We start from the raw sequence: 19,763 nt of genomic DNA on the forward strand, positions 1-19,763 counted from the left end.
GGTAAGGCGGGGGGCTGCGCTCCACCCCGCGCTGGGAGCTCTGCTGGAACAGCCTGAAGGCGCAGAGGTACCACCCAAACTCGCCAAACCATTTTATTCCTTAAATAAGTGCAATAAAAATAACATACGTGTTTAACATAAATAACTTTTTCTCTTGAAACGATAGCGATAAAATCTCTAGGATTTAAATACCTTCTCTGCTTATCCAGTACTTAGGAACCGCGTAAGCTACGTGAACGCTCCCGGGGGTAGCGGCACTCCACGCGGTCGCCGGAGCTGAGATGCGCTGCGGCACACAGGGACACCGCCGCTCCTCGCACCTCTCTGCAGGTCAGCTGGATGGAAACAGCTTGGTTGACATTCAGGTACAGTATGCAAAAAGAGATGACAGAAAAAAGCCCGTGAGATAGGGACGACAGTCTGTTCTTTCTTTAATAACGATGTACCGTCATTGCCGATTTAAGTTTTCCAGTCCGACAGTTCGGAGAACTTCTTTCCCTTCACCAGACCTGCACCTGCACGAGTTTTGCTCCAGAACATTTCACTCGCGAGTTCAGCGCACAAGGACAGACTTCACTGTGTTTTTCACACCAGTGTTTGTTTGCCACTGCAGAAAACACAGGTTGTTTACTAACTGAAAGGAAGCAGCCCGGTGAGCTCATCCTTTAAAGGTGACAGCTGGTACTATGCTCAGAGATGGCCCTTCCACGTTCTACAAAAGTTTCCATTGAGCAGTTAATATCTTTATACCTCACTTTAAAAGGGTGGTTTTTTAGTCTAAAGCTACCCAGCGATCTCACTGAACATTATGCACACTAAAATACTCCACTGATTCCTTCAAAATGCTGCTAAAAAACTATTCTGGATTTGAAAAAATAAATTACAAGGCCCTAAGATGCCGTGTGGTGTGCCCAAGCCTATGTTCTTTTAAAAGCTGTCCGACAAAACGTGTAACGCACTTCCCTTGAGCGTACCTAATTCCCACTCCTTGGGCAGGCAACGCCGGGGGTATGGGCAGGGAGGAGGCAGGAATCTCCTACATGACAACTTCTTGTGGTGAAAAGGCTGCAAAGAGCTATTGCACAAGTCCCCGAGGCGCCATTCCTGCGCTCTGCACTGCAGCAAAGGGAAAAGCAGTTCCTGCGCTCACCGCGGAGCCCCAACAGCCGCACGGGGAGAGCGGCCGCCCGAGCACAGAGCAGCAGGAAAGGTCGTCCTATACAAGCGTGAGCAGCAGGAGCTACCCCAGGGAAAACGCCTCCAAAGAGGAGGAGAGGAGGTCTGAAACAGTGTCTTACATGGCTCCCAAATTTGCTGCTGCTCAGATCGGTCAGCGCTGGGAAATACGACCCTCACGATAATTAACAGTGTTTGTGGGGTCTTGGTTTGGGTTTTTTTTGGTTGGTTGGTTTTTGGTTTTTGTTTTAATCAAGTGTTATTTTTTAAAAAAAAAAAAAAAACAACAACATGTTTAAAAAGGTTGTCCCATAATGGTATAAAATAGAAAGCACACATCCCGCTCCATGCAGGATTTAACGGATTATTTTAAGTACACTTTGCTTGACTGGGTTTAAAAGCCATGGCTGAGGAGCAATGGAGAGCTGTATTTACCAATTCAATACACATACGATATTGGCCAATCCAAAATACATGGAGGACCTTTGCAAACGGGGTCTTTTCATTAAACTTGCGCAACAGAAAGCTCACAGTTTTATGTCCAAAAGGAAAAAATGCTGTGGGCAACAGCTCATGAGCCTGCAGTCCATCGCACGTGCTCATCTCCGAGGAAAATCAACGGTTATTTTGCTTGCATAAGGCATCAGATTCTCAAATAGGAACCTGTGTCACTAAAGTAAACATAAAAATACATATATATTTGACATATGTATATTGCTAACGTATGTATATTTATTAATATATGGATTTGGAAGAGTTAAAGAAACAATTTATATAAAGACTTTCAAAACAAAAGTGCACCGATCTACCTATAAAATTTGTAAGCTCACAGACTGGCTGCACGCAAACTATAAAACCTGCGTATTACAAAATCAGTGCTGTATATACAAAACAATACTGCAAATTCACTCTCTGGTAGCAAAAAAACCCCAAAACTTCTACTTATATTACCATGATCCCATATTCTTGTACCTGTGCTGGACATCGATGTGGGACCAATTAATTCTGCCCTGGGAAGCAACTGCCTGAACGGCACAAGTAGAAGCGTCAGGATTGTTGCTTCGGGTATAAAGCTTCACACATTGTGTCTTAATAGAATTGGTTCTCCTTTGAAGCTATTAAATGGTCACATGCTGTAGTCTATGGATGTTTATTTTAACCAAGATCTAACTAGAGAAACTCAGTATTAGAGCTGAATTTAGAAGCGAGTGGGGAAAAAAGGTCTAAATTTATTAATTCAAGCTTTTCAGGGCCCCGCTAAGATTTTTTTCTTTTCTTCAAGGGGCCATATCTTGGGGATATATTTCAGAATTAACTGTGAGATTTTAAAGCACAACTTTAATTTTTTCAGCAGCTCCCATCGATACACACTCTCGTTATGTACCAAATGGGACTCTGGCGGTTTAGCTCAATCCTCCTGTCAAGGGGACTAATAAGGCACTTAGTGCACAGCGAGAGGCACCGCGGAGCAGCTATTTCATGTTACTGCCTACGCAGCGGCATGTCATATGGCAATATCCAACCAGCCCTTGAGCTTTTTTATTTGGTGCTAATTCTTGGTGTCGAGGAGCACTTTGGGTACTGCTCTACTGCCTTTAAAACTCTAAACCTGAAATAGATGTAAGGGCCGGGCTTGCAGAGGAAAACCGCTTCCCGCCACGCGTGGCTTGTGTGCCTCCTAGGGCCTCGGCACACCCCTGGAAGAGACATCTATTTCACTCGACATTATTAACACGCTTGAACTCATAAAATTACAGACACTGGTATTAGAAAGGCGAGCAAAGTTATCTGTCAAAATAATGTTTCTAAGAGTTTTAAAAATGAGTGGAAACATTTTATAACGGCCCTGATCCAACTCCTTTCCCTGCAGGGTCAGCTGGAGCTCTCAGCTGACTTAGGAAGTGTTCAAGGACACCACTCAGTTTCAGAAAAAAGTACAGTTCCCGTTTCCAACGAAGGAACTAAGAATTTTAGAGCCTAGCACAAACAAACGGACTTGTAAGCTTTCACAGACGCTGTAAACTCGCCCTATTTTAGCTGACAAAGTTTTTCGTGGCAAATACAGGGAAGAAAAAGGCAGTAGTTGTAAACACACTAATAGCGTCTTACTGCCAGAATACACGGAATCCTGCCAGAGCAGCTTAACTAATCACCAGAGAACGGCATGATTCGTTGACTCTCTTCATTATACTCGAGGAGCGGACACCTGAAAAAGCTTTCCAATGCCTGGCCCTACTTGTAAACGTGCGCTAGCTGAAACAAATAAATCTACACTATAGGATCTGCAGCAGAACAAACAAACCCCACAGCTTTCCTCATCTACCTTGCAATTGCTCCTTTTTTTTTTTTTTCTTCCTTCTAGCAAACACACGAGGAAGAATTTTGCTTTATGGAAATGTTATTTTACCCATTAATTGGTTCAAGAGTTTATACAGGATCGTACAGGTCTTTCAGGTATCGGAGATACACATTGCGTACAGCCTGACATGTATTTCCTTCTACATGTGCGTGCATTTTTTGCTCCACCTTATGCTAGCTGCACACCATAGCAGAGGGACGATGCTGTTGCGGAGGTACCAACCTCATCATCATCACATCAAAGGAACCCGCGTGACTGCAACAAGCCTATTCTGCTCATTGTACATCCATATTTTCAACAGTGTTTCCTCAAGTCTAACTATGATGAATTCTCTGTAAATGCACTGATGTGATGCAGAAACACACACAGGCAGCGTATCTCCCAGCCAACCAGTACACACAGTTTAACTCACAACCTGTTTGTCTACCACAAGCGTCTGATGGTAAGACAAACAAAAATTTTTGACACTATTACTTTCAGCATGTTACAAAGACAATTTTGGCAGAAAACTATTAGTGATATATTCTGCAATTATTCCATTGAAGTGATCAGGTGGTAAAGTCAGCTGACACAGGTATTACTTCCCAAGCTTTCGCAATATGTAATTGCAAACAAGTGTCACACTTAGATCAAAAGAACAAATGCTTTTCAGCTCTGTCCTGAAAGTCTAGTACAATTTCTGCTTGGGAGGTTTCTTGGTCTTCCCCAAAAGAAAGCCAAAACACAAACGACTGTGGCTTTTAGATCTTAAGGAAATTCCTTACTGGATCTCAAACCCAGGCTGTTAAAACCACAGCCCCAGAGCAACCCCGCAACCAGGGCGCAGCCTCTGCTCACTCTAACAGCAGCTACACAGCGTGGCCATGTGAACTCCGTACTCGATGGGGAGTTTTTTTAATATGAGGAATCAGTCAGAGACCAATGCACGGCCCTCCTTGTGCCGTGGAGGGAACGCGGCGGGCCTGATCTGTCCCAGAGCATTTGCCTATTTCTAACATGCACATTTCTAGGAGGAAACCACAGTGCTGCACAGACAGGTAACACAAAAGTTATCGGACTAGGCAAGTACTGCTCAAGGCTGATAAACAGCCCCACGTCGTCAAACGAAAAAGAGGATATGAGTTGCCCACAATTTTTAAATAACTATTAACAACTATATGCCCAGTTATTAAGACAAAGGAAAAAATACTTGTCCTGTCATCTCTTTGAGTATGTTTTGCCAGTGCTTTTATTTGGGCCCCCTCTTGGGGTTGGGATCTTGCTTCCTATAGAGGGAGGTCGAGCCTTTGCTCCTGAAGGACCTGGTTTCCTTAAATACTGGCCACCTATTTTGCCTGTGAAGAGAAAATACAGCTATGAGCAAAGCAATATCAGACAGAGGAGGTTAACTCTAGCAATGACCTGAACATGCAGCCGACTAAAGAACCCTCAAAAAAGTCTGAAGGAGGAAAGGTTTTGGATGTTACCACCCAAAAGGGTTTTGGTGCTGCAGGCAGTGAAAATAGCTTGTTTGTTTAACTTCTGTGTTCAAGAAATAAAAGGATTTTGCATGTGCTTCATAAATAAAGACAACTGTTAAAAAAAACCACCTGACATCAGCATCAGTTTCTCTTTGCGGGTGAAGAAGCTGCACAATAATAAATTCTGCCTAGCTCCTGGGTCTGAATTGAAAGGGAAAAGCAGTACACGGCACTAACTATTCAATTCATCTTGTAATTAGGATTAAATTAGCTTCCTCTGATTGGACGTTAAAAGCTAAATCAGGCTCTCGGTTCTCTGTGTCAGCATTCAGGAGCTTTCCAGAATGTTAACTGTTCAGTATCACCACTGATTGTTCTATTCATGATCACACTACTATGCAGAAACAAGGCTGAACTGATCAAATTATCAAATATGCCACTTTCCCCAATCAACTGAGCTAATGCCCTCGTTTTGAAATTATGGTTATTGAATGGTTTTGAGAATTTGCTCCCAAAGTATACTGTAGTCTATACCAGCAGAAGAAGTATCAGTCAGGTTACACAAATGCGGAAAGCGCGTTGAACATGCCGTTAAGAGCCAGCTTGCTTTCAAGGGTTAAATACTTTTCTTAAGTCAAGGCAACACAGTAAAACCCATAATCATTATTATCACAAAATAGTATCTTACCAGGCTGCACCAGAAGAGTTTTATTTATTGTGGATAACCTCCGCTGATTCATTTTACAGCCATCGTTGCCCATTAGGTGAGACTTCCAGGCCTAAAGTCAATTAAAAAGAAGTGATATTACAAAAGCAGCAAAATTAGCCGATCTTTTATCTAGTCACTATGTACACACATATACTTTTTAAAACATAAGGAAGATGAGAGCTGTATACAGACTTTATGGCAATAGCATTTTAATCTGCTCACTCATAAAAGCATGAACATCTTACGACTTAATAAGTGGAACAGAAATTAATATATCAATTTTTTAAACGTAACTTGAAAGATACAACACAATAAAAAAAAATCTAGCCAGATGCTAGAAATTAAAAGCAAGTGACATTTGTTTTGTTTTTAAAATTTTCTTAATTAACAACTGATTTCAAATCAGGAAAAAACAATGTACAAATAACATGGAAAATCTGCTCATCTATCCATATTTTAAACTGAAAAAGTGTGGGCATAACTACAAGGTTATAATAACAGTTAAAGCATTCAGCAACCTGAAGGAGGAGGAGCTGCTATTACACAAAAACATGACAGCCTTTCTGAGCTCCTCATGCTGGGCAAAGTCAAAAGGATTTGTAAAAAACTTCATTTTGAGAACAAAAGCACTACTCAACGGTCACATCCCATCGAAAGGGAGAAAATGACACAGATTACACATCAGCCATTGACACTGAACTGGATCTACTACCCAGTACAGAGTTGTTGGCTGCCTCTGGTTAGGCTTTTTCAGAAAACTACATCATACACAGAACTACTTGAATATGATCGTAATGAAGTGTTAGTTGATTCATATAAAATACTCAAGCAGGTATTTTAAGCATTTTTCCGAACAAATCACTTTTTATGTAACACCAATATATATTTTCAATTGCTGAAAGCACATTTTGGAGCTGGCGTGCCAGAGATTTCATAGCATTAGGCACTTACAGCAAACAGCACGCAGAAAGGAGAGAGAGGCCACCTCAACTCTCTTGACAATTATAGCAGTTCTTGCTTACTTTCTTGATGTCAATTTTTTCTTATACCCAAATCAACAACATCTTAATCCTGGATGCCCTCTTGCATGTGCTAAGTCTTGCTGCAGTATTTTAAGAAGCATAATGTCACCAGTGACATAACAACATCAGACCAATCTAGAAGGCTGTCTTACCTCCTCTCCTGGGGGAAAGTTGTCATGGCACAACGGGCAATGGTTTGCCACATTTTCTGGTCTGGCAGCTGAAATGATTAGAAAAGTAACGTAAGAATAGCAAAGACAGGCTAATTTCAAGTAGAAGAGGAGAACTTGCAGAACAAAGAGCATAGAACTACCCCATGGCTAAACCAGCTCCTGCCCTATTAACTGCTCTCAAAGAAGTCTCATGTTTAACCATCTACATCGAAACAAGATCCAAAGAAACAATAGGGCTTAATCCACAAGGATGTGGTAGAGGCTTTCTGTTCTCCTCACTTGTCCTCCCCACGTGCATTCATAGAAGCGAAGCATTTCAAGCATGGGAAACTCAAGCATTTATTCCAAAAGCGTCCCCTCCTGAGGATTTACTTAGATTTCTAAATCCACAGTGCAGTACCTCCATAGAAGTGGTCTGACTTGCCAAAGATACACCTTTATCTGGAAGTCTGACTGACTTAACTTTTGAGGTTCAACCTTCCTGTTCGGAACTACTCACAATTGCATGTCTTGCTCTTAATATGTTTGGGCAACTCATCTTTTGGAAGGGCCTCGCTGCATCGTTGACATTTCCCAAAGCTGTCCTTTTTATCACAGTCAGTCAACAAGTGCTCTGTCAGGCTTGCTATTTCCACCACCTGCAACAGAGCCAGAGGTACCCAAGGAGGTTTCTACCGTACCGAGTTAATAAGGATAGTATTTGAAAAACTGCTTATGTGATTTTTGGAAGTTAAATCTCACTTTGCAAAACGATAAAAGGAAAATGAAATTTTAATCCCGTTATTGATACAATTTATAATGCTGCTCTTTTCAAAAAGCACTAAGCAAGATCACGCAGTTGTGTTCAGAATTTATCTATGTTAGCGTTAAATATCTTATAGCACCTTAAAACCAGAATCACAACAGTTACTGTTTTGTAGTATCTCTAGAAAGTTTATGCCTAACCTGTTTGCAGTGCTCACATCTGGTCAACATAGGGCAGTGTTTCCAGTAATGGATATCTAATCCTTCCTCTGTGAAGGATTCGTCCCTTTCACCACAAAAAATACATAAGCTAGGAAAAAAACCACAAATGTCAGTAACATCACAGAGTGAAATGGATGAACCCTGTTTCTTCTGTTAGAAATTATTCTGAAAAATAGATATCATCTTGGTACACCTTATTTTCCCCATATAGTGCTGACCTTAGGATAGGGCATAAACAGATACTATTATATAATTTATGGTAAATACCACTATAAAGCATTTGTTCATACAGAAAGACATAATTCCACAAAAGCACTGAGAACAGCCCACTGAAACTGGCTTTCACGGCTCCAGAATTTTCAAAAGCTTTCTCTATGACCTTATCCTACAATACACATGAAAGCTACAATATATCTTTGCCTTATTTTATACCTGCAGCTGAACATTAAACTCCGGCAATTTCTTATCCCACAAGTTTTTCCCTCAGAAAACAAGTTCAAGGTCACACTATCCAAGAACTTAGAAAATCAACATCTAGGATTGCCTGGTGATAATTCCAAATCTGTTAAAAAATACTTTCTTTTTCATTGTCTAAATGCTGAAAGTATTAGCTTTGATTTACTGGAAAAATTTTATTAATGTTATTAGCTTGCAGGTTATACTAGGTGCATAAGGTGATTAGAAGCTGCTCGTCTAACTTACTTATCCAGGTAATTTGCAACAGAGCTATGATCATCTGGAATCTCTGCTGCTGCAGTCTGCGGGCTTTCGTTTACCTGGTAACCTGTAAAAAGAGAACTATTAAAACCAAGATCACATTTTAATTATTTTTTGTGCATGCCTAGAAACACTGCTTCTCTGGACCTTAACAGCAAAAAAACCTAACAGAAGTATACACATTGGTGAACAAGCACTGAAAGCCAACCGTGGGCGGTTGGGAAACTATTGCTTTAGTGATCTACAACAGCAAGATATTTTAGTGATTATTTTTACATGTAGATGATCTGCCTCAGGTTGCGGAGAAATCTAAGGTGCTTTCAAGCCAAGGCATACTCATTTCTTATGAGAAATTAATCGGTTATCTGATGGAAGATTTTCTTTTGTGAACATAATGGTTACCTCTATGGCAGACTGCGACTCAGCCAGTCTGAAGCACTCTGGTATGTCTTTAACTGAGCAAATTCAAAATCCATTAAGCATCTACAGTGTTTCAAAGACATCTCGAAATATCTCTACATTTCTTAATACTATTTGAAATTACCTACCTTGATACTTCGGCTTCTGAAAATCAGATTCTTTCTCCTATTAAACAAAGAAATTTAAGTCAGAAATTTGCTTAATGACAGTCATGCTTGCCAGGGAGAAAGAGAACAGATTATATCCTGATTTTTCTCTGAAATTAAAAGCTTAGAAGCAGAGCCAATGCATTACATCGTTCGTGCCTCTGGTCCCACAGCAAATGCTGGACTGCTGAGGATGAACGTCAGTTAGTGTATGTCATGGAGTCTCTCTCTCTCTTCCCCCCCCCCTTTTTTTTTTTTTAGTTTATGAGACAACAGTAATGTTCATTATCTAAGCCTGTGACACCTGAGGAAAAAAAGGATTAAAAAAAATCAAAACCAAAACACTATAACCTTTCCAGCTTGAACTTCTGCTTGTATCTCCTTTAGAGCTGCCAGCTGCCCTTGGAGAACTTTTATTTCTTGCTTCTTCTGTTTCTCTGCTTCTTCAGTTGCTGCCTTTCTCTGTGCCTGTCAAGAAATACTCTTTCAATTACAAAAGTTTTTGAACCATCTGTCTTATACAGAAGAGATTGCAAAACACATCAGCATAGAACAAATGGTCAATGCAGCACAAGAAATATCCTGCTGGGTTAAATGATTGGTCTGTTACAGTAAAACAATTCCCTCCTCCCAAATTCCTCCGTACTAACCTGAAAGAAAGACACAGCATTTCCTCTGTGCTCACCGCTTCCAAGGCTAGCCGGCATAAAAGAGTATACATGCATTTTCCAAATGACTGGGTATTATTTCAGGAGTACCATCTCTGTACTCTTCGGAGGCTTTATTTGGAAGGGTGAGCATATGGAATAAACTGAACACCAGCTTTTCACACTAAGTGATGTTAACGACACACCTTAAGATACTCTGCTACGTGTGTCATTCAATGTCTCATACAGCAGTGAAATCAGTGCGTTGTTCAGTGGAATACAATGTTTAACGTAGCTACATATGCTCTACAATCTTATTACATACCCTAATTTCAGCTTCAGAAAGTTTACCATCTATTTTAGTAAATCCATCAAAGAGTGTTTTATAGAGAACAGTCTTGCGAATGCTTGCATCATCGGGTGGAAGATATTCCAGTATAGCGGCCTTATGCTTCCTGTACATATCAAAGATAATCCGCAACGCTACATCACGAACTTCATAAACTCTGTGTTCCAAAGCTCCCGTTGCAAACTGAAAAATAAAAAAAATAATGCCTCTCTTTTCCCCACATGTTTTTTAAGGACTTGGTTATTAGTCTAATTATTTCTCTGCAGTAGGAGAAATCTTCATGCAGACGGGATTTTCCAAACATTTTTTGACCCTGTGATTCTTTTTTTTCTGTACTGGCATCTTGCTTCCTCACATGGTTGTGTGTTGCTCCTCCAAGAGGCTCATAAATTCTCTTTTGTAATTCACCAAGCGCTCCAAACCAGACAGACAAGCCCTAATACAACAGCAACGAAAAAAAGCTTCACGTGCTGTAAACTCAGACTCCTACCTTCATGACGTTGCTGATGGTAAACCCAGAGTTTTCAGTTCCCATGTCTTTCAAGAGGCATTCCACTAATTCCACTTGACTCATTGCCAGATGTGTTGGGGAGTTCGGTTTTAATGGTTGAACCAAATGAACGGGAACAATCTGAAGAGGTTTAACTTCACTACACAGTGCCATTTCCTATAAACGTACAGAGAGTCAGTGTGCATTTACGAATGCTAAATGAGGAAAATTAACTGCCTTTGCAAAGTACAGTTATTCTAAGTTACTTGTAACAAGTTAAGTAAAATGAAGTAAGCCTTCCATAAGAAGTTGCTGCTTATTTGTTACTTTAGCAGCCAGAAGTTGTTTGCAAAGGCTTTAAGGAGAAGATTATACAGGTGTTTGGTCTTGCTTTTGGCATCAGAGAGAAAGCTATGGAAAAATCAATAAAATCTTAGACATCCTCAGATGCGTTATAGAACTGGGCTGTAAGAAAAATTTCAAGAACTCCATCTCACACTGAACTATATGAGGAGGAGATAGATGAGAAGTGTCACAAAGGATACAAAGTCTTGACATTGCATCAAGCTGGATTTGAAGAATGCTTCATAAAACATATGCCACCTTAGAATTTCTCATTCTGTTTTGCAAAGAACCTGAAGGGCTAAATTCTGCTGTTATGCAAAGCTCAATGTTCATTTCTTTGTGGGTACTGGAACGTTTAATAAACGAAAGCAGCCCTCCTCCCCGTTCCTGTCAGCAGACAGACACTCAAGCACATGATGGTGTCCCGCAGTCCCTCGTCCCGAGGGCCAGCTGCAGTTGTCACTGGGCTGGTTGGGACACAGCTATTTCTAGAAATACACGGCACCTTCCCTAGAGAACTGCTTATTGAGGCAGTGTATCATCTGTTAGCACTGATACAAAATAAACACATTTTCCTTCCCTGCAGGCCATGTCCTGCCTATGAAAACACATTTGTTACCTTATTCTCATTTCCTTTCTCATTCAACTACAAAATCTATTATAAACAAGCCAAGAAGTCATAATAAAGTTCCAGTGGCACACCAGACCACTTCACACAATAATGCTGCTAAAATTTTAGTTATGTCTACAGCAAAAGAAAAGTCTTTTCCCTCCATGTGTGGTTGCAAGCAAGGATAAGTAACCCTGAGCCAGTGACTCACTCCATGCCACTCCTGGGACTGAATTGACACATTTCCACACAGCACTACTGTTCTTTCATCTAAATTCTACTGGGAAATAGAGCCTGTACTCCTCTAGCAGCTATTCGCAGCTGCTCTTTGTCAGCATTGAGCAAGGAATAGACTGTGCCTTTTAAAATGGGCATCTTTTTTATGCTTTTGCCAAGTTGACTTTCAAAAGTTGACTGTCAAAACCGCAATCAAATCACAACGCAGTCCAAGGAGTACGCTGTGGCTTCTTGCTGTCATCTCTGTAGATCACTTGCAACTAAGAAGACGAATCCAAGAGTTACACCTGTCTTGTACCTGCAGCAGCTGCTATCTTCCCACACTGTCCCCACGAAGGTGACAATACACTGCTAGAAAAAACACTGCAAAGATGTTAAGTTGGTGCTACCGCTTTGCCTCCCATGTAAGGCATAATCCTTTACAGCAGCAAACTCTAGACTTGAAATCCAGCCTGATTAGACGTTATCCACCTGTAAGCTCTGTGACATTCCTAATGCAAACCAAAGTGTAATTTGAAGAGAAACACCCACCTGAATAAAGTTAGAAGCCACAAGGCGAAGACGGGATGAAGAGTCTCCTGTTCTAGAAAGCAAATTTGGAAGTGTTTTTTCCACACAGTGAGAAGTTTCTAGTTTCCCTAGTTTATGTTTTGGTATATATTGTGTAATGATCATTTTCAAAAGTTTCAGGGAAGCTTGAAAAACCTAAGTCAGAAAGAAAAAGGAAGCACTGAGCAAAAATACAACATAGATCCCTGTTTTCACATAACACTGTAAAATTTTTTCTGTAGTTCTGAAGGACAGCAGCACCAGGAATCTAGAATTACAGTAACACTCTTACTGGAAGCTACTTCAGATATCTCTCTTCCAGAGAACATGTTGCTAGGGCTCAGGTGAAAGGCTTCAGAATTTGTTTTATAAAGAGGAACACAGCTCTTGATTTTTCTCTTTTCTTCTTGTTTAAGGCATATTTGAAGCCTAAGCCTCCTTAGGCTAACTGTAGTCTCTCAAGTTGGAAACTAAAAGTTACTTCATTGCTGTATTTCAACTTTACAAAAAAACCAAACCAAACCAAAAGAAAAAAAAAAACAACCACAAGACCCAACCACACTACCCACTACTGCATCAGCAGTTATTTCTCAAGCTCATTACTCAGCCCAGGACAGAATTTTCCATGCTGCTGAATGCCTGACGTTGCCCAGTCCTTGATCCTAACTAAGAGCTGACATTCCAGTTGTTTTAGGGTTCTGGGTTTGATTTGGTGTTTTGTTTTTTTGGGTTTTTTTTGTGGTTTTTTTTTTAAACTTACTCAACAGTTTTACAAACTATTTGTTCAAAGTATCTTAGGCACATGGTTCTACAATTTTGGCTGCTAGTTCTTCACTGGAGCATTTCTTATCAAACATATCACAACTTACTGAAGACACTATGTCTTTGATGGCCCTTCTTACAAGAAAAATGGCAGCCCTCAGCATGTTCTTTAAATCATCCTTTGGAGTGTTTACTGACATTTCCATCAGCTTCTTATATACAGCTAGCAATGCATCTTCTCGGTATGACCACGTTTTGGAATATGCTCCTGAAACCTGAACAAAGAACATGTTTATCTCTTAAAAGGTCTATACTGGTATTTCACTATTTATTCAACATTTATATACAGAAACAGCCTCAAAAGAACATATGAACTTAAGCATGAAATCCATAGGTGTTTCCTACAGGAATCTGGCATTTATTAAAAGAGGTGTTTCAGCACATATTTTTCAAAAACAATGAGTAATATGGATTAACGAGTCAGGTTCAAAAAACCGTTTCAGACACAGCAATGGTTTCTCTCCCTACAACAGACCATTCACAGTGGCAAGTTATGGGTATTCTGGTAGGGTGTGTACACTAAAGCAGTCTACCGGACACTATCTGCTTAATAGCTCATCAAATAATTAATCATAAAAGCTACAGCATCATTTAAACATTGAAAACAGGCACCCATATCTCCAAGGTCGAATTTTAATCTCAGATTTTTAAGTAACAGCTCTGAACATGTAAAAATCGTATCAATAGATCTTTGTTGACAGAGTGTATATCAAGTCAACTCAACAGAGACCACAATAATCTATGCGTTTATTTTGTTGTTCTTTACCAAAGCTTCTCCAAAAACTTCAATAGCAGGGCTGGCCTCCCTCAGTGCCTTCTCAGTCAACGGTTCTGGGTCCCCAGTAATGCCACTTCTGGGAGTATCACTGATATCCTCTGCAGCCATCTGTGGCTCAAGGTACGCAACTGCTTCATCAGGCTGTTTACAGATAGTTGGAAGAGGTCTCTCATCATAAGGTAAAAAGTCAACCTAACAGAGAAGATAATATTTGTCATTTTAGAAATTACTTAAATGAGAAAATGTTTCATCATTAATTGGATTCACCTCAATGCATTTTTCCCCCCTGTCTAAGCAGTATCGCTTTACAACTAAGTACAGCTGTTGAAGTTCCCACAATAACATCACAAAGAAATGGAACCAGTGCCCATGAATAAAACTTATTTCTTGTCTATAGAACACAATCAAACACACACAAAATGCCTTTTGTGGAAGAGTACACATCTACAAAAGAAATCACCTGTTGATAGGAAGTCAGTAAGTCATAAAGCTTTATTTGTTAAATTATTTTATGTCAAGAGAGAATACTACCGCTATTGGTGTCAATGAATTTCTTCCTTAGCTTTGCAAAAGCTGGAGCAGCAAAACCTAAAGATCAAGCTAACTAGATACCATGATTTTCTTCCTCTCTTTAGACATGAAACCAACTCTTACCCTACAACCACATTCCAATAAATTCTCTTGCTGTTGTAGATTCATCCAACGTGATCTCTAAGGAGATTTATTAAGCCACTAATAGAGCAAGCAGAATTCAGCTTCCACTGTAATGGCTGTGTGACCCTCAATTAGTCATTTAATGTCTATTTGCTTCCATACAAGTATTTATAAATCAGGTATAATCCCCTTTTGCCTCAATCTCAATGAACATTTGTAAAAGCTTCCAACAAAATTCAGGAAAGACCAATGCCAATTATTAGATGGGCACTGCTCAGCAACGCAGTCAATTTCAGATACTATACAAGCTACGAGAATAACTGCAAAAGACCTTGTTGTTTTGGAAGGTTGAATACAAGATCATTTGCTGTGATAGATTTCTGCAGTAACAGAGGTACACTACTCACGTTTTCTTTGAGAAACACTTCCCTGGAGGTTGTGGGATGAGTCACCGGAGGAGGGGACTGATGGGGAACAACAGGCTCAGCAGAAGTGGGATCTGCTGATTTCTCTTCCAGCAAAGGCTCTGCTTTCCATGGCTCTCCTTTCTGCAGTTCTGTGTGCTCACAAGGAAGTGAATTTGTAGCTTTTGTGCGCTGAGGATTGTCAGTAAAAATCATAGACTGCAAAGGCAATTCAGGTGGTTTTCGAATCTGAGAAAGGGAAGAAGATTTTGAAAAGCAAGGCTAACGACCTACTAAAATCACCATTAATACAGCCAGAACTCAGACAGTCAACAAGATTCTGCTGCTTTCAAGTAAATGTAAGACCTCATTTACAGATGTGTCATCATTTCCACTGGATGCAGCTTTATGAAACAATAGAAAAATAATTCTGTGTGGATGTGTGTGGAGAGACTATAAAGCTTCCCTTTCTGAGAACAATATAAAACTGTATTTTATCACATTAATTCTGTATGGTTAGCCATGATGTCAGCATAAGCCTGTTATGCCCCTTCAGAATACAAGAACGTACCCTGTGAACCTCCATCGGGTAGCCCTGAAATTACGCAAAACATTCAGGATTCTAATGTCATTTGCTTGAGACCTTAACAGTTTAATGTAATGTAATTTATGGGGAACTAAGCATGTTCATAAAGTGCCACGTGCAAGTCTTTGGTTGGGAAAATCCACAATCCAAACAAAAAACTTAAAATCCATATGTAATTGTGATAAAATACCTGTGTAACAACTCCTATTCCCTGAATTTATTTCGGTTTCTCTGCCATTTCTATTTACAACTGTATGATAAAGCCTCTTGAATTAGGAATAACAGTACCCACCATCAGCTCTGCATCCAGAAGGTCGTGGAGCTCCAGTTGCTGATACACCTTCAGGCGGTATGCTTCCATTTGCTGTTTCTTCTTTTTAGCAAGATCATAATCCTCTTTCTCTACAGCATAGCGCTTCTCTACCTCATACCGTCCAAGTCGCTCCCCCACCTAGAAGATGGTATAACAAGCTAGCTTGGAATCACATTACTGTACATATGCATACGTTTCAGTATTTCCAGCCAAGTTATTAAATCAAGCTATCAGATTTTAAAATTACTATTTTGAAAATATACTGGAAATCATTAGGATTCCACATGAATGCTAGGGTCCCTGACGGACCACTGAAACACTGTTTGGCTTAAGAGATAAACAGTCTTTCAGCAATACCTTTTGCAAGTCTGCGATAGCTTGTTTGAGTTTCTTGGCATAATCGTAGCGTTCATGATGGACAGCTTCGCGCTTCTTCTCATCCAGCCTACGTATTATCTGAGCAACTTCTGGATCCTGGTACATGTCAAAAGCCAAATCATCCAGAGGTGAAATGGAGTCAGGTTTCCTGAAGATATGAAATGGATAAAATAAACTCTCGGCTAATCCAAAATAGACCAAGCTGAGCATACATCTCCTCTTTTCACTAGCAGGGAACTTGCAAAATATAGAGACTGAGAACTACTTTAGACTGAGTAGACGTTTTGCCAGGGTGTATGCAAAAGAACATCCTTACCCAAGGTAAGTTCCATCTAAGGCAGGGTCATCTGATTTGATTCCCAAGTAGTGGTCTATCAGCTTCTCTCTGGAAGGCTTTGTAAGGGAGAAAAAAAAGTCTTAATGCATATTCATCAATATCAAGTACGTGTTCAGGACAGATACTCTGACTTGCCACAATCAACATATACTTCGCAGGTTATAATACTTATGTTTTGGGGCACATTGAAACAAGAGAATTTGGAGAGGCTGAAAATGTGAACATTCCAATTGATTATGTTTTGGGGTTTTTTGTATCCACAAATTAGGCTCAATTTTTGAGAGTTTTCTTGCTTCAAGATAACTTAAAAAATAAAATAAAAATCAATACATGGCAGCTGTGTTACAGCACAAAACTAGTAGAAGAAAGACGCACTGCATTACTTCAAGAACACTGTAAGTGAACATGTGTAGCAACAGTAAAAAGAGAGGGATGCTTTGCACTTACAGTATTAATGCTGTCATTACTGTAGTCTGCTGGATCTCCAATAATATTTACAGCTACTAGGGCAACCTGGGATAGATTTAAAGAAAATGTAAATGCATAAGGTCATTACTTTTTCCATATCTTATAAAAACTGAAACAAAAAAAAAATGGAACAAAAAATGTACAAAAAAAAAAAAAATAGGGCCTGTGGTCTCCAGTGTGGTATGGAAGCAAAGCAAAGCACTAAGTGCTAAATGTACTTCATGCTTCATTAAAAATTTATTACCAAATCTACAGACCACATTGCACAGTCATCAGTTGTTCCTTTTTCTGGTCTGGGATCAAAGCGGAAAGAGTCACTGCAGAATGGAGACAGATATTTGCTTTTCCTGTATCAGGATGGCTGTACAACACCTCCACTTAATGCCACATCAGATCCTAAAGACCAAAAGTGGCTTTTGAGTGACCACAAAGCTGTTCTCAGAGGAAGTACTTTGTCTTCAGCACAGAGCCTTCTGTGCAGTCTAACACTCAGAATGAAAGGCAGTAAGAAAATGTGCACTTGACTGGCTTGTTCTGGATAAGTTGCATGCACTTGGTCATGACTGCAAGTCACTTACAAGCTCTTATTTGTATCTTCTGTTTTAAAAGAAACGAAAAAGAAACCCAGGAGCTTTCAATCAACATTTTTAGCTTCTATGAATCAAGGGAGCAGACTTCTGTGCCTGTTCTGTCCTACTGAAACTTCACCTAGCTTACCAAGTAAGGACTCTTAAGTCAACTTACCTGACCATACAAGTTGTATTTATTGACATAATTTTTATGGAAAATCAGCTTCAGGTACTGGCCAACTGCATCCATATACACAGATTTTAACTCTCGTGCTTTGAAATCAGTCTTTTCATTGTCTGAGAGAGGGACGTAACTGAGAAGGAAAATGTAACAAGTAAGCAGGGGAAACGTACAAATACATAGCTGTATGTTTGCTCCTCAGGTTAGTACTTTGATAAGGTTTAAAACTCCCTCATAATTGAGACAATGCGTGCTGTCATCTGACAAGAGCATTCATCCACATCGCGCCTCTCACACCTACGCCTTCAGCTTTGTTACAGACCTAAGCAAGTACAGAATCTCTTTATCGCTTGCAGCACAGTGTATCAATGTTGCATGCAAAGCATAATGAATATTATTTCCTCCTGAAGCCTTCCCGATTAAGGTAATAAAACCATTTAGAGCTTTTTGACTTACCCTAGTCTGTGAAACCTCTCTGACTGATAAGGAGAAAAGTATTCAGGCAAGCTTTCACTGATGTAGAACTCAATTTTGCTGGAAATCATGTATTGGTGAGCAAGCAACTGCAGTTTTCGTATTCGACATCTCTCCACCAACTGCAGAACAATTTCCTGTGGATACTGACAGAGTCTGAAAACATACACAATTTAGGAATCATCTTTTTAAAGATGATTTCACTTCCAACTTGAGTAACATTTAATTATGAAACTTTCCAAAGTTATTATAGTTTAATTCAGCATTACACATATTGTAAAAAGAAACCAAAGAGTAGAGTAGAAACATTCTTCTCTCCATTGCATGTCCGTGTATGTTAAAGTGCCCCATACGTACCTAGAGGATGTGCTGAGAAGACTGGATTTTTAATACTATGCCAAAGCAGTTGCAAATTACACTAAGACTGACAAGAACATAAATAGTTCTCAATTTTTCTTTTTAAAGGACTTTATTTAAATGCAATGTGATGCTTTTAGGTGGTAACCAAGGTGGTTTTTTTCACCACGATAAGGATTCCATGGGATTAAAGTAACTTCTTTGTTTTTATAATCAGTTTGGTCTGGGATGCTGTAAACTCCTCTGACCATGCACGGTACATCTCCCACTCATTTTACACTCGGTGTTTGAGAACTGTGCACATTCCTCCCCTCGCAATACCTGGGTGATCGCCATCCATTCACTGTTGGGGCATGAACCATCAGCTCTTTTGCGCTGAAGCCATCTTCGTGTCCCGAGGAACTAACAACTACAAAACCGATCTTGTGTGGCATCCTGCAGAAGTGAGCTAGTCAAAGCAATGATGTTTCAAGCTTCAGCTTATCCCTAGAAGGACAATAAAAGAATGCTGAAACACTACTGTCAAAGAATTAAATCCTATGGTCCATCAAGTCAGTAGATGATAACTACAAACCTAAATTTGCTTTAATTAATGTTGTCAACATAAACCACACCATGTTTTCATGCTGAGCGTTGCATTAGTACTTAGTGAAATGAGGGTTTAGCTACCTTGCATAGCAGTTTACCAATAAACTCAATTAAATCTGCTAATCTGAGTCAGGGCTTGAAACTATTTGGGTTCCAAAACGCACACAGGAGTGACTGGTACTGTCCTCTGTGTGCCTGAGCCGAAGGAAAAAAAAAAACAAACCACCAAGAACAGGGTGAATATCGCCAAAAGCTACCTAGCACCTTTCCGCAGCCCCGCACGCACCCAGGCTGCTGGCAGGGACGGCAACGACGGGCAGGACGAGCGCCAGCTAAAGACCACTGCTACCCCCCCTCCCCCGTGCCGTAGCGGTATATTATGGCACTAATTTCGGTCCCCTCTTCCCCCGGGCCCGGGCCTTCGCCACAGGAGGCGGCAGCAGGCCGCGGCGGCGCCACGCAGGCCCGGAGGGGTCACG

General features: G+C 40.2%; 2 protein-coding genes across 2 annotated transcripts in view; both read right to left on the reverse strand.

The window, feature by feature from the left end:
* LRRC47 (leucine rich repeat containing 47) overlaps positions 1 to 3,768 on the reverse strand; it is a 9,807-nt gene extending 6,039 nt beyond the window's left edge. Inside the window, exons 1-3 of the mRNA XM_009889685.1 lie at positions 3,758 to 3,768; positions 3,384 to 3,458; positions 2,936 to 2,987 (exon numbers count right to left, since the gene is read on the reverse strand). Of these exons, the coding sequence (XP_009887987.1) occupies positions 2,936 to 2,987; positions 3,384 to 3,458; positions 3,758 to 3,768 (138 nt within the window). The remainder of the gene's footprint in view (positions 1 to 2,935; positions 2,988 to 3,383; positions 3,459 to 3,757) is intronic.
* Positions 3,769 to 4,732: 964 nt separating this feature from the next.
* On the reverse strand, positions 4,733 to 19,130 carry CEP104 (centrosomal protein 104kDa). Its single transcript, XM_009889630.1, has 21 exons — positions 19,018 to 19,130; positions 18,322 to 18,495; positions 17,860 to 17,998; positions 17,095 to 17,160; positions 16,627 to 16,703; positions 16,290 to 16,458; positions 15,912 to 16,070; positions 15,037 to 15,282; positions 13,964 to 14,167; positions 13,245 to 13,412; positions 12,358 to 12,531; positions 10,635 to 10,811; positions 10,121 to 10,327; positions 9,500 to 9,616; positions 9,131 to 9,167; positions 8,568 to 8,649; positions 7,845 to 7,953; positions 7,399 to 7,537; positions 6,879 to 6,946; positions 5,684 to 5,774; positions 4,733 to 4,869 (listed from the first exon to the last, which is right to left on the reverse strand). The coding sequence occupies exons 1-21, from the start codon at positions 19,128 to 19,130 to the stop codon at positions 4,733 to 4,735; spliced, it is 2,853 nt and encodes a 950-aa protein (XP_009887932.1).
* Positions 19,131 to 19,763: the final 633 nt, after the last annotated feature.

This window comes from Charadrius vociferus, unplaced genomic scaffold (genome assembly GCF_000708025.1).
Source record: "Charadrius vociferus isolate BGI_N301 unplaced genomic scaffold, ASM70802v2 scaffold477, whole genome shotgun sequence".
Lineage (NCBI taxonomy): Eukaryota > Metazoa > Chordata > Aves > Charadriiformes > Charadriidae > Charadrius > Charadrius vociferus.